General features: G+C 31.4%; 1 protein-coding gene across 18 annotated transcripts in view; it reads left to right on the top strand.

Annotated features, from left to right (window-relative positions):
• LOC117181817 (rap guanine nucleotide exchange factor 6-like) overlaps nt 1-19,889 on the top strand; it is a 493,078-nt gene that overhangs the window by 445,165 nt on the left and 28,024 nt on the right. For 17 of the 18 annotated variants that reach the window (XM_033374787.1, XM_033374794.1, XM_033374789.1 and 14 more), the window contains one exon: nt 18,252-18,350. In XM_033374787.1, the coding sequence (XP_033230678.1) occupies nt 18,252-18,350 (99 nt within the window). Of the gene's footprint in view, nt 1-13,018; nt 13,311-18,251; nt 18,351-19,889 lie in introns of those variants that run through there. The other variant, XM_033374798.1, reaches the window with a different exon arrangement.

A 19,889-nucleotide genomic window follows, 5' to 3' on the forward strand; every position in this document is an offset into this window, starting at 1 on the left:
AGACATTCCTAAATAGAAGAAAAAATAGTTAAATATCTCAATGATTCGAAGAAATATCTAATTTCGAAGTAAGTCTCCCATTACTTTATTATTATTTTTTTTCTGAAACGTTTTCTAGCTCCAAAAGGAAACTTCATCCTAAGTTTTCTGTAAAATATTAAAAACTGAAAATAATTTTCACCCTCATTTAATTTTATTCTGATTCTAGTTTTTCAAGGAAATAAAAGAAAATTATTTTTGTAGAATAAATTAATTTCTTATAACAGCAAAATAGTTTCACAGTGCCGAATACTAAATACTAAATGAATAAAAATTATGAAATTTAAATTCTATGACTGAATTTTAAATAATATTTAAGATTGTTTAAGCTTCGTGCAAAGTTTCCACTGCATATAGAACTGTAGATAAATAATTGGAGTTTAGATTGTTCTACAGGTTACAATTTTTGTATAAACAATTTTTTCTTAACATCATTGTTTTAGTGGTACTTTAGAGAATTATCGTGCTAAATTTCAAACATTTATAACTTTTTGTAGAAAAGTTGTTAGTATTTGAAACCCCGTAATTGATTATTCATGCGTCGTTGCTTAAATTTAAACAATTTCACCATAATTTCACAGGAACTTTGTGTCTGGGAACAGCAACAATATATTTGAGCAAAAATATTGTCTCTAACATGAATTTGATTTACTAAAAATTACTATTTATTATCACACCGCACAATTTCACCCAATAAAACTTAATTTGGCCAGGAAAGTATTAACTTTAGAGAAATATTTTTTATTATAAAAAGTATGTATTTTAACTGTTATTTTCATTAATTAAAAAATATTTCTCTTTTAGATCATATTTTTGAAGATATGGCAGATAGAATTTTTTTCCAACTTTTTCGCCTATTAGTTGCTATTGTGCAATAAATATTTATCGGAGGGCAAATATGTTTCAAAGTTTTTTATTCGTCCTGTAATGAGCTAATAAAGTGCAAAAAAAAATCGAAATAAGTTTAATGGAAAATCATTAATCGTGAGTAATTAAAAAATTTATTAATTGCGAATATCTCGAGAACGCACAATCTGCCAAAGACGTACCACACCGATTCGGAATCAGGTGATCATTCTGCATACGAATCACTCAAAATATTTTGGCGACATATAAGATCCGACAGGACTGGGTATGGCGTCTGGACTATATGGTCCACGAAGCAATAATAAGGAGACCCAACTGTCAGTGGGAGGCCTTTGAAGCTGGCAATAGAAACATTACCGTAAGTGGTAGGCACATTACAGGAAAACGTTACATTTTTGTGCGCAGCTGTCCTCTTCCTATACATGGAAAAGTGTGCAAGTGAGAAAGTTTGTCAAATTGACGCAATCTTAGGCAACTAGATTGATTGTAATATTAATCATACCGTTTTTTTTACGATAAAAATGTTTGGAAGTGTTAGAAAAAATCAGTATTCTTCATTCAAACGCACGATTTCAAAAATAATAATGTACTACAATTTTAAGATTTCATGATCAAACAATTTCATTATAGTCTGCAAACTTACCACTTTTATAGTGCACTCTTTTAACTTTACAAATCGTAACGCTGAAGACATTCACTTAACCAGACAAATAGACAATTTAATAATTTAAATAATTGTAACTTACAATTGAAAAAAATTTGACATCTGCATCAAAACAAACGAACATAACCTCTCTAACTTACGTCAAGTTGACAAACTTTCTCACTCGCACACTTTTCCATGTATATGAAGAGGACAACTGCGCATCTGCGCACGAAAATTTAAGATCTTTCTGTAATGTGCATACCACTTACAAAAATGTTTCTTTTGCCAAGTGGCCAAACGGAATTAGATCTCCTTATTATTGCTTCGTGCTCTGGTCACTCAGTGCTTTAAAAATGATGAACGATATAGTAGTTGGTGGCGCCTCATAGCGGTATTTCGGATCTCTGAGATGATATTAATAATAATAATATTATTTTTAAATTAATTTAAAAAGTAAATCAAATCATAAGAATTCAAGATAAACAAAAAAAAGCACATACATAATTATTAGAATAATTATTATAATATTTTGAAGTTTAAAGTGGTATTTATTTTAAACTTTTAGCAAAATTTGCAAGTGACATTGGATGAACTGTACATTACGATCACTTGGCTTTAATCCACTCCAAACCAATTTGCCCATCTATATGAAAGTTATGAGATTATTCTAAAAGCGTTGATGGACAATCTAATATGTAAAACTTCTGTTTGTAACTTGTAATCGATCGGGGTTTCATGGTAAACAAGCTGGGTCGACTCCCATGGACGCGTTTGACCACTTATAGCGACACTAGCGCAATCTACAAGGAAGTGGCAAACTAAAGAGTATCCATGTGTTCCTGCACGTAAATACGTATATTATTTTAATGTGTTGCATGAATTAAAATTAGAGAAAATAAACGAATTAATTTAAAATTATACAAATTTAAGACGAAAAAATGTGTAAATACTGTTTCCTGTACCATTTTTCGGCATAAATTTGTACAATTTAGCTATAATTCTCCAATAAATGAAGAATTACATAACACATGAAATGTAACCTTTTTTCAACATTTTATTTATTCGCATTATAATAGAGAAGTGAAATAAGTGACATCCTGGCACAGCACAAACATTTCAATTTACTTTAACTTTGTTTATTTTTCAATGTCCTGATTTCACTGATTTCACTTCATAAGGCCAGATACAACTTTTTTGAACTTAGCAAAATTCGAAGTTTGCTGAAAAAAACATAACCTCAACGAACACTAGAATGGCGTCGCCAAGATATTTTAAGAAAATATTACATCCACTTATGCCCCTACACTACAAGGAGGTGCATAACTACAAAAGTATATGTGATCACACGCGCCCATGGACATAGGAAACAAGGGACTAGACATGCCATTGTGGGGGTAATGCAATGAGGGGGGAGGTCCGCCACCTTTTGATGTCCCGCGACAAACTAGGCAGCGCCCACATGTTCATATTTTCATGCACAGTTTGCCGGCAAAAATGCTCGGGCGCATAATCAAATGGCACATCGTAAGATGGTGGCTGTCCCCACTCATGGAGTTCTCCCCCCTCCCGTGGATTCAACCCCGCTCGCCCAAGTTAGGATGGCATGTCTAGTCTAGTCCTGTGTTTCCTAAGTCCATGCACGCGCCCATGGGAGTCGACCCAGCCTGATGGTAAAATTGTTAGTCTATTGATTAACTGTCAAATTCAAAAATTAAAACAAAAGACATGCGAAGGGAAAAACGCAGCGCCGTCTAGTTGGATGTAAATATACAAAAGTCGAAAGCTTTATCAATCTTTTTTTTCTGAACATTTCTAAAACTTGATCTCTTATAAATTTAAACCTCTCAAAATTCAACAGTATAACATTATAGATCCAACCTTAGACGTTGCTAGCATGTTCGATACTGTTTCTGAGGGAATTATCTTTTTAAGGGCATGTGACACAGCTAAATACCTATATTACCGACCTCACTTTTTCAGTTCACTGAATGTTTTTTTGAACCTAAGAACTTTTTTTGTAAATAAAATATAAAGCTGAAACTTTGGAAAATGTATTAGAGTAAAATAAAGTACGTTTAGGTACTGCATTTTGGTAGGAACTTCACTGAAAATTATTTCATCTTTTTTCTGAACCTGGACATTTTTTGAACGTTCGAACTTTTTTTATACATAAAATATCGGTCTCAAAATTTGAAAAATGCAAGAGCCGAAAGAAAACTACGTTTAAGTACAAAGCTTAATAATAAAAGATGTAAAAAAAATTTTTCAACTATCAATTCCATCGGCATCAGCCGGTAACGTTGGACACGAAAATACGAATCCTCCAGAGCCTCGTCTAGTGGCCGCCAGGGTTCGTATTTTCATGTACAACGTTACCGGCTAATGCCGATGGAATTGATAGTTGAAATATATTTTTTTTACATCTTTTATGATTAAAATTTGTACGTAAACGTAGTCTTCTTTCGGCTCTTGCATTTCTCAAAGTTTGAGACCGATATTTTATGTATAAAAAAAGTTGGAACGTTAAAAAAATGCCGAGGTTCAGAAAAAAGATAAAATATATTTCAGTGAAGTTCCTACCAAAATGCAGTACCTAAACGTACTTTATTGTACTCTAATACATTTTCCAAAGTTTCAGCTCGATATTTTATTTACAAAAATAGTTCTTAGATTCAAAAAAAGATTCAGTGAACTGATAAAGTGAGGTCGGTAATATAGGTATTTAGCTGTATCACATGCCCTTAATGCTGAAAGTTTCACAAGACCTGCAGACGACATTGTTTGTTGTCATCTGCTCCTGTCAGATCCTTCACAAGGTGTATGTTTCTACCAGCCAATGAGACTATCGACTCTTCTTTTTCTTATTTCTTTTACAAACACTCAAAACATCTGGTTTCTCCTTATGATAATAACAAAGTCATTTTATTTCTCTCAGAGTTATTTTCGTTTTCATCCGCTTTAGAAATATAATTATGGACAATTTCGTCTAAATAGGCTCTGAGAGGGCGCTACTAGTGCTACAACGGATTGCTAGTTCGGAAGACTTTAAATATTTCTGATTGCAATATATATCTTATCCCAATCTATTTATATTTTAGACTCTCAGTTTGTATTATCCAATAAAATGTTAATTCTCTCAATTAATTGTATATTAAAAAAAAAATAGAAGCTCTTACAAAACGTGCCTTTTTTTATTTTTATTTAATTCCAATGCTGAAATCTCAAAATAGATTCCCATCAAAAGTTCCTGGATACTGCTTTATTTACTGGAACATTTTCCTTAGTTTATTTAGTACAATATCAAACCGAAATACGCAAAAGTTCAAAGCTCCCGTATCGGTTTCCTAACTAAAGGGACGGTTCCTGTGTGGGCGATGAACTTTCTGTTTACAAAACTTCTTATCTGATCAGAGAAACTAGAAATAATCAAGGGCATCACTTACCGAAAAAAACACGCTAATAAGGATGTATCGATTATCAGTTGAAATATTACTATGAAAACGTACCCCCTTTGAAACTAAAATAGAAATTTTATTATTAGTTAGAGTTTCCAAAATTCTATATTGAGATTTTCAAAATAGCTTTCTTCTTTGAAAAAGAAATGATCATTTTCTTACAATCCAAACTGAATATTATGCTGTCACGTCCGGAAGTTGATCTAGAATCCGGGAAACTGATGTTTTCGATGGATCCTTCAGGAAATATTATTCATCTTTATATTCTAACCCTTGGCTACCGTGTACCAAAATTTTGGTACGAATAACGAGACTCGCGGAAGCAACTATGTATACCGAATGAGTTATTTTTATTATTCAAAAAATCGATGTCATTTGTATCAACTTAATTGAAAACTGTGATCAATATTTTCTGTCAAAAAGTATTTTTCCAATAAAATTGAAGTTTCAAAATACTGAATGGCAATAAGAAAATTGAACTAGTACGACATGTTTGCTACAAACTAAAGAGCAAGTGTAACATTTTTTATTTTGAAATTCCTTGGTGACATTCGCGCGCAACGTGCGTGTGCAATATGAACAGGCATCTTGAAAAAAAGATGAATTTAGAAGAAGACAGAAAGTCTGAAAAGAGGGACCTTAAAATAAACTCTCGCCAAGGCAATAATGTCGGACCACGAAAAGGAATTTAATTTTCAAAGTCCTGAACTCTCCACCCAGTCACGTTTTTCATTTATAGAGATTCATACCTCCAAAATATTTCAAGGGATATATGAACTGCAATTTTGCGTGAATAATGTGCGATGCTAGTTGACAAAAATGCAGACTTGTAAATTCCCGCCTACTCAGGGAGAGACTTGAGGGCATGTGATACTTAGAAAATTGAAGATTTTACCAGTTATAGGTTCCCCCGGCTTTTTTTCTAGAATAATAAATATTTTTTTTTTAAATTTGGGAAATGATAGCGAACATGCTAACGGACGTCCCCACGCACTTTTTTTGTAGGTTAATTAAAAAAAGTTTTAATTTAGCCAAAATGTGATTAATTTGCGGAGCACTTAGGAAATAGTATCGATTTTTTCAGTGTTAAGATTCCCCCGGCTTTTTTCCTAGGATAAGAAATATTTTTCCTTCAAAATCTGGGAAATGATAGCGAAAATTCTAACGGACGTTCCCACACACTTTTTTTTGTGTTTTTTTATCAACAAATTTTTGATATTGCTAACAACGTGCGTGTATATTTCGAGGTTATATGTGTTACAATTCTCCCGAGCGTTACTTCCAAACTACACAATATTTTTGGCCGAAAACTTTGGACTTAGAAATAAACATAGTAACTAATCTCCCGGAACTAACCTTGTTTGCAGGCAATCAAAAAAGTTTATTTCATAAATAATTTCCAGATTATCGGAAAGGCAGAGATGAAAAACGACGTAACCTCAAAATAATGCATTTGCATAAAATTTGTATTTAGCACAATAAATTTTTTCGTTATTGTCCCTCAAAAAAGAGTCCGGGGACGTCCGTTTTGATATTCTATAGCATTTTCGAATTCAGTTTTTAAAAATTTTCATTTTTGTGGAAAAAAGCCGGGGAAACTGTAAGTATCACATGCCCTTAAACTACAATTTGAATTATTTCCACAATATCAGTATGAAAAGTTATCACATTTTTTTCAAAATTATTTTGTTGATTTAAATGCATTAAAAGCTTTCATTTTTGATAACTAATAGTATTAAATTATTCAACTATGACTCAAGGGACTCAGCACAAAATGTATGCAAAAGGTCTTTTTGTCAAAATTCGATCAAATTTGGTTGGGACGTGATGTTTATCAAAAGTAGTAATGAGACAATTTCACCGAAAAGCTTTATCCATACATTTTGTGCGTGGTATTTAAGAATGCATGAGACTTGGTTTATGTGACAAATTTATTTAAATAAATTATTTGAGGAAATGCCCGTGTAGAAAAAAGCTTTGAAATTTTTGTTTGGCACTCTGCCTGACAACTTCAGAATATATATTAAGATTCTATTAGAATTATATAAGTGAATTTTCAGCTAGTTAAAAAAATTAAAGTTTAAAACATTTTTACGACATGTAAGTCGAAAAAAAAATATCACATGAAAATATATTTGAAGGATCCCGGAGTATAATGGCGTAAGTGCCAAAACTCGAATTTTACAGGAAACGCAAAAAACTGTCGAACTTCATTGCATTTTATTTTTTTAACAAAAGAAAACCCACTTCTAAATCGAATTGGATCATCATTCGTTATAGAGACATTTTTTAGGCAAAAACAATTAGTATAAGCCCATAAAACGCATTCACAAAATTTGGTACTTACGCCCTTATGCTCCGAGAGACCCTATATTTATTCAAAATATAATAGAAAAGAAAATAATGAAGAAGGGAAGAGGAAATAAAGGAGCCTCAGCTAACAGTCCAATCAGCTAACTCTGAAATTATGGCACGTTTTTTTTTTACTTTTTCATTTTAAAGATTAAAAAAAGATGAAAATGAGGAAAGATATCATAAAGTTCTGATAATAAATTAATATAAATGACCCTTGAGTAAAACAATTAAAGAAATAATTAATTTTTCGATAAATTTAATTCGATACTCGCTCAGAGAATAGGATAACATTCAGTAATAGGATTACACAATCTCTATAAGTCGCTTGTCAATATTGAGACTTTTTTTGTGTCGCTTCCGCTTCGTAAACTCGACTCTAGCTTTTCCCAGGGTTCTTTTGCACCGTTTTCTGAAGAAAAAGGTGTGGAGAAGAACCTCGATTCCTTTTTCCCTGGGACTCGAGTGAGTTTTTCCCCTCTGCTTACTGGGGCATGAGGCCTTGAACGACGAACCCTTTTGCATCACATCGTACGTATAGTACTAATAACATATTCATACACACACAATCATATAAAAATAAATATACAATGCGAGAATCTACGTTGGTTGCGACATGAGTCGTTGAGTCGTGGGTGAAGGACTGACTGCAAGTAACTCCATTCATGCCTCGCGGTCACATCTGATGTGTGAATTTTATTTATGTGTTAGTGCGAGCGCACTTTACTATCTTTTACTACTACACTTGAAATTCTCGAGCTCTGGATCTTACTCACGATTTCTGAGTCATAATAAATTGAACTCGTGTGGGAAAAATTGAAATCAAGTTCGTCTTTCTTATGCTTGTTTTAATTGTTCCGATTCAGTTTTGTTTGCCTGATTTTTTTCTGTGATTGTTTCTTGCGAAAACAAGTTTATTTATTAGCACAAAATTTATTTTCATTCCCTAAAAATTTAAAGCCAAGAGATCTCGTATGTATATTGTTGTCGAAAACATGAATATGCCACCATGAATTTTGTTAGCAAAATTTCCAAATAAGTAGGTTATTTCACGATAAAAAAATTCTAAACGTTTCTAAGCGTTATTTATTCCCCACACTTGTACACAAACTTTTTAAAACTGAAGGTCAAAGCATCGACAACAGTAATTTGGTGATATAGTGAATTCTTCTTTGTTAAAGCTCCTTCGGCTTTAAAGAATACATTCTCATCACGTATTTCGTGCTTCGCATTAGAATTTGTTCCTCAAATGTTACATCATTAATTGTCTCGTTTAAAAAAATGTGCATTCTTTAAAGAAAACTTTTGTTATTAAACATTGTATTGCAACTCCTGCCGTTTTTTAACTTCTAAATGATATCCCTAACACTCCGCAAGCTACTTTGTGTACTTCTTAGCTAGGATTTGATTCCAGACAAATTCGCAAGTCCATTTTTTCATATAAATTATTTCAATCATAAATTTTTTTCTTGCAAAATCAAAAAGAGCACATGCGTTTAACCAAAAAGGGGTACTTGTATTAATGAAAATGTGTTTAAATTTGTCCTTTTTTGACGAATTAAGCTATTTTTATTTCAAATTAAAATCTTTTTAATTAAAATGCCAATTACGTATTACGGTAACTAAATGGTAAAAAATTGAAATCCGTGAAAATGATAGCAACCTTATTGAGCACTCTCGATTGAAACCGGTCGACCGGTAGGCTTCAGTCGCTTTTCGCCCGGCTTTTCGTTGATCGTTGACGGACGGAAGTTAATTGCCGCTGCGATTTCCGGCGTTTTCAATTTTGGATACTTTGCAAGGAATGCGAGTTGCGAGTTGTGAGTGGAATCGAACGTGAATGATATACATAATTGTGCAGTGATTAAATCTCAAGGTTTAGTGCTGTAGAAACCTCAAATTAAAAGTTTTTTTTTCACTCAATAAATCACTGAACTTTATTCCATTTTTATCTTAAAATATATTATTTATTTAAGTGAATTAGTATTAACTTAAACTTTAGGACTTCCACAAGTTGGAAATTTAAAGAGGACGCTTTTCTTTTTAAAAAACTCTTACATCATTTTTAAAATTGGAACAATTTTTTTTATAAATTTTGAAATAAGTATTCAGTGTTGGCAAGCTAAAAAATATGAGGGTTTTTATTTTTAGTTATTTTCAAATTTGAACCTTTTTTACTTTTCTCACAATTTAATGGAATTTGAATATTGCACAAGTCCCTCAAAAAGAATAATATTTAAAAAAACGTTTTTATTTAACATGTATGAATAGAAATTAGTTTAGATCAATACTAATGACAATTTTTTAATTTCCTTTTTTTATTTCCTAAATGACAATGTAATTAATTTTCAAATACTAAAACTCCTAAATACTGAAATTGGGGTGAAGTTTTCCATGTAGGGGGAGATTTTTTTTTCTCCTTAAACTTCGAAAATGCGGCAATTAGCTTGTTTTAATTTGTGGATCGAAGACGCGTTTATTTTTAATGGCGGAAGTAGGGTCAGTTTTATAGGACAGGTCGAGTTCCGGTTCGTTTGGGTCCTGTAACATAAGCTACGAGGGTGTGAATAAAAGTGAATGTGTTGGTATTTACTCTTTATTTGAAAGTGGATACTTGAATGAGATTATCTAAAAAAGTACCGAGAGCTCCAGAGTCCCATTGTTGTTGCAACAATAAACGAATACGATAAATTCAATTCGCAACGATGTGAAACAACGCGGAAGGAAGCAATCTTCATTCTCTATTCTGTCTTCTGTAATCTATTTGTCGAGCCAATTCAGAATTCAGTGTCAGGAGCACAGAAAATCTCCCATAGGAGAATTTAGAACTTATATTTCTTATGTTACTGAATTTATTTTTACCATAAATAAATTTATTTAGCTAAATAAATCCTATAGTCATGGAAGAAGTTTTCGCAGGAATAAATTGCCCCTATTAAATTGTTGGAAAAGTTTTAGCAATAAAAATAAAATTTGAGTAGTTCTTAAGCAACTGTAAGCAAACTGTAAAATAATTATCCCTCATTCTTGTATTTTGTTTCAAGTGCTATTTTTATTATCCGGGGCTTCAAGAAGGAGGGATTAGGCATTTAGGGCGATTAGGCCATTAGGACCTTATGGCTTATATTAGGGTGTTTGGTCTTTTGAGGCTTGGAGGCTGAGGGAAAGTTAAGATTGATCAGGACTCAGGTTTGCAGAGATACTGATAACAATTCCTATTTTCCAAAAATTATGCTGAAAGAATAAAGTGTGATAAAAATAAGTTTAAACTTTAAAGGTCAGGGAGGAAATTGAATGGATCTGCAATTATAATGAAGATTTGGAAGGAAGAAATGCGCCGGTTAGGTTCATTCGAGGACGACGATAGTAAAAATACCTCCTCAACCCCCTCGTACCCCCATACCACTGGTGGTTGTCCAAACTGGTCCAAACAGGCCCAGAGACGTGTATCTTTATTTTATTATTTTAGTTTCTTCTTAAAGTCGCGCCAGGACCCCATTGGCGCCATTTCAGGAAAAACAAGTGCAAAGACGCTCGAGTGGTCTCCAAATGCGCTTCGGAATTCAAGTAGATTAGGGTCGTAAAAGGAAAGAAAAAATATTCCTGTTTTTTATCATTTTTACATTTTTAGGATTTTTCTTATTCCACAAGATTTTATGCATTCGTACATACCCAACAATATTGATTTGACTTTCGAATTAAAAAAAACGTTTTAAACCTATATCTAAAATTCATTTTCTATTGTCGAAATAAATGAAATATATGGCATGAATAAATAAATGTTCTAAATGAATAAAATGAATAAATAAATTTGTAAAGTTTAAATTTGTTCAGAAATTTAATTTAAACCGTGCAGCATTAAAATTTATTTTATTAAAGGTTATTAAGGATTTAAATTCATATAATTCGAATTCAACGATTCAAATTACAACAAAAAAAGCAAATTGGTTGCAATAATTATATACATTATAAAATAATTTTTAACTGCAAATGCTAAAAAACTGTGCAGCATAAAAAATAGTTTAGGCCTAAATGCACTGCAATAATTAATTAAATAACACCTAACTTTGAACGTCTTCTGTTCTCAGTTTCAAATTAAAGGTTAGCATGCCATAAGAGCCTAACCTACAAATTTTCGAAATTGGGATTATTGGCTCAAAAAATTAAAAAATTTTAAAATCCGGACGAACGGATTTTTGTTTCGTCTCATTTTTCAATTTTTCCTTTTTGTTAAGGGCTGAACTGTCAATTTGCGCTTAAGCACATGTGCGCATACGCATTCATGTGAAGCGGATTCGCTAATGACAGCTGACAAATTTTTGAGTGAAAAGTAAATCCAACCTTTTGTTAGCTGAAAATTGTGTTTTCTATCACCGCGGAAAGATGAAAAATGCCCGTTTAGCGAAAAAACTTCCCCTTCGTTTTATCGAAACCTAATCGTATTTTTTCATCCAAGTTATTTTTTTATCAAAACGAAAGCTTCAAACTTGGAAAAATCGATGATAGAGGTGTTTAAATTTAAATTAAATATCGGCAAATTTGATTTTTTTCAGAACTGAGACATAAAAAATGTTTAATATGACAAAGCATGTCAAAAAGAAACACTATTATTTTTGAATAACTGAAACTCGAACATTTTATAACATGAGAAGCGTGTGGAATTTAAAAACGAAAGATAAAAAAGAACAGTTTGACCAGATCTTATATTATTAAAAATATAATTAAAATTCTTGAACTTCATCAAGTTTGAGAGTCAACAAACCAATTTCAAAGATTTTTTGGGAGTTATTACTAGTGTGATAAATGAGACTGAAATTTGATTGGATTGCTTCAGCCAGTTTCCACCTTCTGTTTTGTGAGGATAGATGATACCAGTTCGAGTTATTTAACGCGCCATGTTAACACGTGTGAGCCGTACGGGCGGGCGGGCGTGTCACGTGACCGGTTCCTTGAGTTCCCGTCTCACTCCACGTTCACGAATGCACCAGTAGTGAACCCTGGGAACTCGTAGGCGAGCGATCTCGTTCTCGGCGTATTCTCCATTTTAATATTTCAACAAATTAAACTATAACTCTCAATTTCAAATATGTAGAGCAATTTTTAATAGTTTCTAAAATAAAAATATTTTTCGTTAATTGATAACAAAAATGAAAGGAATCGATGGTTTTCATGAAAATCAAAGCGCTTGTGAGTTTTTTTTAAACAAAAAAAAAACGATTTTTCATGCACAACAGCAGGGTCTTCTTCAACATATTGCGAATTTTCGAGTCACGATAACCATCCAAACATCAATTGATATATATATATATTTGTAAATAAGTGAGAAAAAAGTATAAAATAATATTCTATGACCGGAATGTGAATACAAGTTTGTTGTGTCATAGTTAATATTTTTTTAAATTCTAGAGTCACGGGTTTTAAAAATGCTTTGAAAATTTTTCAAACTTTTATGACTTGTCCTTCGAATTATTGATTAACAGCACTATTGAAAAAAAATGTTTTTATCAATTTTTTTGTAATTTTTTGTAGAAATAATTTTTAAATGCCTTTTTGGCAACGACTCATAGAGGCTATTGAACTCAACTTTCTGGACATACGAATGAAACTAAAAAAAAAATCAAATCAATTTTGAATCAATTTTAGATGCAGAGAAGACATGAACCAAAGATGGATTATAATATTACTAAAAAGTGAAAGTGAAACTTGGTGAAGTTTAGGAAAGTGTTGTAAAAAAATAAATGATAAGGATGAAGTGTTGTGGGGAAGTGATAGGATATGACTCAAAAATATCGAAATCAGTGAAAAAAAGAGTGAAAAGTGGAAAGTGAAATAAAATGTTGAAGCATGCTGGAAGGAGACCTCGTGTCACCATGAGAAAAAAAAGAGGTCGTTCACTGTCCAGAAGTTGGCCTGGAACACCGAGCAGCACTCTCTCTTTGGCCTCTTCAGAGGTAAAGGAAACACGAAAATCGCATTTCCTGAAAAGTCCGTTTTTAGTTTGAGAATCTTGAGGTCAATTGGTCGAAAGTGATTGAAAGTCATAAATGTGTAGATACTTCAAGTACTCTCTTCTCAGATTTGTTAAATTCCTTAGCTACTTTCCCTTCACTTGACTTCTAGCTATTAAATTTTGTATACCTAGTTTTTGAGCAATTCAGAAAATATTAATAATTCAGAAATTAAAAATTTGGTTCATGTAAAATTGTTCAAATTAAAATTAAAGGCGCTTGGAATTGAGTAATTAACAATTGAAAATTGTAGAATATTAAAAAACGATTTTTATCCATCTAATCTAAACATTAGGAATTTTAAGTTTTTAAAGTTAAAAATTAAATCATTTTGAATGGGAAGAAAATCGAAACTCAGAAAAAGTTTTAAATTGAAATACTTTTCAAATCTAATAATTCCAAAATTTGATATGTCAAAGTTTAATTATTAAGCATTTTAAAGTTTCAAGCGTTCTAAGATAAATAATTGTAATTTGGAGGCGTTCAGCATTTCCTACTACAAGCCTTTATAATTTTTATAATTTTTAAGTGTCTAAAATTGGATGATTTATAATTGAAAGCGTTGGGATCCAAACTCCCAATCTAAATATTTAAATTTGACAGTTTAAACTTAAAATAGTGATGAATCGTCTTGAAAGCATAATATCGATAATTTGACTAATTTCAGATTAAAACTTCATAGATTAAACAATTTCAAATTGTTCAGAACAGAATAATTGTAGAATGAACCACTGAACAAGCTTTGTTTTCATATTAAAATCATTTAAAATTGTCCAATTTAAAATTGAAAGACCTAATATTAAAACCATTATGAAATGAAAATATTCAACACGAAAAAATTACACAGTATGATATTTAAATCCTTCTAGTTAAGCAATTTTTAAGTGTCAAACATTTAAAATTGAACAATTAAAAATTGAAGGCTTTTGAAATAAAAAATATTGAAATAAGCACAAGCATTTATAAAATAATAATTATGAATTAAAAGAAATTTTTGTTAGGTTGCCACATTTCAAGGAGTTTGATTTCAAATTTAAACTCTTGTTAATTCTTATTTTTAATAGTTTATTCACTTTTTAATGTTTCTGTTATAAATACTTCTGAATTTAAACTTTTCTATTTCTAAGGCTTCAAATCGTACTATATCTAAATCTTATAATGTTTGACATTATACAATTGAATAGATGAGAATGAGAACTGGACAAGGACGATAAGGACCATTTTAAGTTGGACCCTCGAATAACTTATTTTAAATGGAACAAAGTATCAACCTCATTTGGTCCTTATCCAGTTGCCATTCTTAGTCTTCCATTATAAGTAAAAAAAAAACTAAAAATTGTTCAGTTTTGAACGCTTACTGTTGAATTTCTTTAGTATAAATACTATAAATGTTTCAGTTATGAATCTTTAGTACATTGTTTGTCTTAATAGCCAACTTCCTATGAAATTGTACAATTCTGAATTTTTATTCTTAACGTAATTTGTTTATTTTTTATCAATACAGTAAGAAATAAGCATCATAAAACGTTATGTTCAAAATAATAAGTTAACTATTAGAACAAGTATTTTATTTTCAACGATAAAAGGAAAATGTTCACCAAAATATGGTTGAAAAACGCGTCTACTGGTCAGGAAATATGATATTTCCTAAACCAGAGATCTTATCTTATCTTTCGGATTCTTTGATAACGAAAATTCTATAAGGCAAACTTATATTCAAAGAAAATATTTCCATTGCATCTTGTCTATGGAACGAGAATTTATGTGCATTTATGTACGCATACGGACATACGCACGTGAATGTGGAATTTCGCCCACGCGGGGTTGCAAGACCCACGCAGAGAAAAACAAGCCAAGGAAAGGGCTATAAAAGGTTCAAATGCGATGATCTAAGTTTTATGAGAGTCAAGATCAGAAAGTGTCAGAAAAATTAAAATTTTATACATTTATAATATTTTCTCGACAATTATTTCCAATTCTTTAAATTTCACATTTTAAATTTTAAGTTCCATTTTTCGAGGTTAAAAGGGACTCTATGCCCTGTAAGAGTTTATAAGGCCCAAATTGGCACCTAGGAGTCATGAAGCCCTTCCAAGGCATTGCTTGAATATTGCATTTTTCGCGTGGGGAGGGAGAAAGAAAAATACAAAATTTGGTTTTTCCCGAAACGACTGCATCAGTTTTATGAACATAATATACGCTATGAAAATCAGTAAGACCCTTTTAAGATAAAATGGAAAAAATTGTTGGCAAAAACTATATTGGTGAAAACCAAAGTTTAATTTAATAATTTTTTTTCTGATCATGTTTTTGACTTAGAGAGTGATATATCTCTCATCTTTTTTGGAAAAAATATCTTCAGATTGTGCACTTTGACACACGGAAAAAAATCCTTGAGGCGAACGAGTGAATCGAGAATATATTAAACTCAAAGAAAGTGTCCGCTTAGATTAGGTAAAACGTTTAGTTAGAAAAGTTAAACATTTAGTTACTTTATGTAAACTGTTCTCGTAAATCAGTAATTTGAACAAAATTGCTAAGTTGGAGAGTTTATTATTTTTGACAGATTATGTGTAATTTTATTATCTTTAGATCAGAACAAAAATTAAGTTATAGAAATATTTTAACTTACAGTAGCCAATCTTTGGTCTGGTATCGTGAAAATGAATTTCCCTGAAAACCGTATAATCCATTTGGAGGTCAAGTTTGTTGTTTTTATCGCGTTTCTTGATATTTCAATATAGTTATCGCCTACAATCAAAACAATTGTAAATTATTATTACCGCATCATAAACTCAATTTAATATTAACATTCGCGCATATTTAAAGTGGTAAAAAGCGTTTAATTGTCCAAAGTAAATCTGAACTGTCACTGTTCCCGCTTAGACCGTTGCCACTTTATTTCGCTGCTCCCACAATGCATCGGCGCTCTTCCGATAATTCCTTCAGACACCTATTCTTAATATCCCTATTATATCTATACTTATTAGGGGTTTGACTTGACGATATCCCTGGTATATGGAAAATGGTCAAGGATATTCATTTTCGCTGATCCAGGGATCATTCTTAATTTCTTCGTTCGTTTTCAGCTAAATGTTTAGCTATAATGGGGAATAATATCCCTGTCACAGCTCAATTTTTTTTACCGTGCATATATTTTTGACCATCTTTTCGTAGCGGTATTACACTCTCTCAAAATGAAATAGTGAAATCTCACTGGTTGAAACAGCTATAGGTGTGTCACTGACAGTTAGTGAGATTTCACTGGCTTACTCATATCAGTGGAATTCCATCACTGGTTTAATCAGTAAGGTTCACTGGTTACTCCGTGTCAGCGGTGAGCGTTTTCGTCCTTCAACTGGCTAGGTATGTCACGCGTATCACGTATATCACTGTGATAACCCGTACAAAATTATATTCTTTAAACCGGACTTTTCTCTCAGAACAATAAATGAAGGCCGGTTTGTAATATAATAGGATATCATATTTTGCCTTACTGTAGGAATGCCCTTCATTCCGTCAAGTGTCGCGTTGCTCAAAGTTAAACCAAGTTCAGTCAGGCCCCAAATATTTCTAACACAAACACTAGTACACATAATAAAGTATCACTGATTGACTCTATCATTTTGTGTCATTGATACATTCAGTAATCTGCCTGAGAGTGTGTTTTCAGAAAAGGTTGGAGATTTCCCTCAGAAAGATAATCTAAAAAAATTCGATTTGGTTTTCACCAGTCGTTTTTTCCAACAAAATAATTTATTTATTTTACTCTGAGAATAATCTTACTTAAAGGTGCCAACTTATAATATCAATTAGAGTCTGTTGTATTTGAGCGAGGAGAATTTTTTCATGCCTATCCCCTTAGATTGGAAATTGTTCAATTAAAAGATTGGATTTGTTCAATTTTTAATTTTTTTTTGTAAAATTGTAAAATTTTGCAGTTTTTAAAATTAGAAATTAAATTTTTAAACTATTAAGGCGGCTCATTGTTTACTAATCGTGCTTTAAAGATACAGGCATTAGTAAAGTAAGTGATAATTTGTAATAGATTGAAAGTTTGCAAGTCAATTAAAATCTCATTAATAAATAAGTTGAATCAGTGCTTCAGCACTCGAACGCAGTTTTGAATAGCGTGTAAGCGTTTGTATCAACCGGAAGTCCGGCCTACGAGTTCCGGCCAGAGGCCGTTGTTTTTCTCTCTTTTCTGTCTTTTCCTCGTTTTTTTTTTCATATAACAACAACGAACGCGACTGTCTGATTCTTCCCAGGAGCCAAAAGCCCTAACACGAGCATATCGTTAGCGAAAAGCTAACGCAGCTGGTATAAAAAGAACAAGAAAAAAGAACCCCTGATGACAAATGAAGACTGATATCTTTGTAGTTACTTAGATCGTGGAGATGCTTCCTAAGATAATTTTAAAAAGATGCTACATTTATGGCTCTAAAGATAATTGAAAATTTATTAAACCCCGGATTTGATATAGACTTTCAAGTTTAAAAACGTATCCGCCTTTTATTTTAGTAATAATGCATGCTCAAAATAAAAACGTATTTCAGTTACTTCAAATGGAGAAATTCACATTTTAACCTGGAAATTGATCCGTTTTTTACCGAAAACTTTACAATTTTAACGACTTGAAATTCAATCCTTCAACTTGTGTGAATGTTTTAATTTTAAATATCTACAATTTAAAATTGATAAACTTTGAGGCTTGAATTTAAAAATGGATATAAATTCGGCAAAACAGGATAACACCAAAAGAGATGATCTAAGTTTCCATTGTCAATTTTAGTATAACAATTTTTATTTTTAAATTTGTTGACATTGTTTTGATAAATCTTATGCGTTTCATATGATTAAAGGTTTCAAATAATTTTTTTGCAGATCGACTATCCGGAAGTTCACAGTGGAAGGATGCACCGACCTCCACATCCTCACCCAATCACCGACCATCGGCAGGTGAATCTCGTTTTTGAGGACACGGTACGAATTCAATTTTTATGAACTATTTAGAAGTAAAAATATGACAAATTACCTGCATTTTTTCGCGTAGAGAACGTTGTCCAATGTCGCGTTATAAACGTACGGACTTTTCTGACATTTAGACTCTGCTTTAAATTTAGAGCGTTTTTTAAGGTGCTCATTTTTAAATTGCAAAATGTGTTTATGTTTGGAATTAAAAACTGTATATGGTTTAAAATTTAAATTCTTCAAAATTTCAAACTATACCGTTTGTAAAATGATTTTCTAGAACTTAAAGTAGAACATTAAACAAAAATTTAGTTATTAACTTTGAAAGGCTTTAAATTTCAAGTTGTTCATTAGGGTGTCCCACAAAAATGGGTGTTTTTGAATTTTGCTAACTCTACCCCCTACATTTCTTCCTTTGGTTAAAAATGCTGTCATACATTTTTTTTATTAAAAAAAAAATTATTCATTGGTACCGCTGGGCCATTTTAGGTCCGAAAAGTAATTTTGTTAGTTTTCAATTTTTTAAAATATAAATTTAAGGGAAAAAATGTTCATCCTTAGAAAGTATTCATGATATATTGAGGAAATTTCCCTAAAATTTATTAAATAAAACAAAAAATTTTGAAGATATCATCGGGCGTAGAATACGAAAATGTGTTATTTCATTACAGTGAATGGTCTGAAATGGCCCTAAATATTTTTTCCTTGAATAATCTGCAAAGCATTTCTTCTGCAATACAAAAAGAATATTCTCCATAAGGAATAATTTACCTGAAAACGTTGCGAGCTCTGTCGATTATGGTGCAGTTCTGCATTTTTATAAGTTTTTCATATCGACTTGCTTATGGATTTCATTAAAATTTCAATTGCTAAAAGTAAGACTTGGATATAAAATCTTAGGTAATAACTAATGATAGATTTTAAAGTACTATAGAAATTTACAGACAAAAATTTATGTTACATAATATCAGTATTTTAAATTCCTTATTGAGAATCTTCTCTTTATATTGGATAACAAATACTATGTATATTATTTCAAGAAAAAAATGTTTAGGGGTCATTTCAGATCATTAATTGCTTATTCACTAATGAAAAAAGATACTTGTAAGGAGTGAATGAAATTTTTTAGGCTTACCTTTTTATTTAAAAAAATGAAAATTAATAAAATATATTTTCAGGTCTAAAACGGCCTGGCGGAACCTCGAAACAATTTTTTACAAATAATAGTAAATTTATGGCAGTATTTTTCCCCAAAAAGGAAGAAATTTAGGTGGACTTCCGTTTGAAAAATTGAAAATTATTCGTTTTTCACTCACCATGTGGTTAATTCTTAAAAACTTTTGTTTTAAAATGATTTAATTTTTAATGGTTCAAATAAAAAATTGTGCAATACTTTTTGCTTTTATCATTTTTAATATCATACAATTTTTAACGAAACTTATCATTGGTCTTATGAAATTAAAAAAAACTTCAGTTAATTCCATTTCAAATTATCATCAATTAACATCTTCTATTTTAAAATATTCAATTATTTTGGTGAACCTCTACTTT

Source organism: Belonocnema kinseyi, chromosome 10 (assembly GCF_010883055.1).
Source record: "Belonocnema kinseyi isolate 2016_QV_RU_SX_M_011 chromosome 10, B_treatae_v1, whole genome shotgun sequence".
Taxonomy (NCBI): domain Eukaryota; kingdom Metazoa; phylum Arthropoda; class Insecta; order Hymenoptera; family Cynipidae; genus Belonocnema; species Belonocnema kinseyi.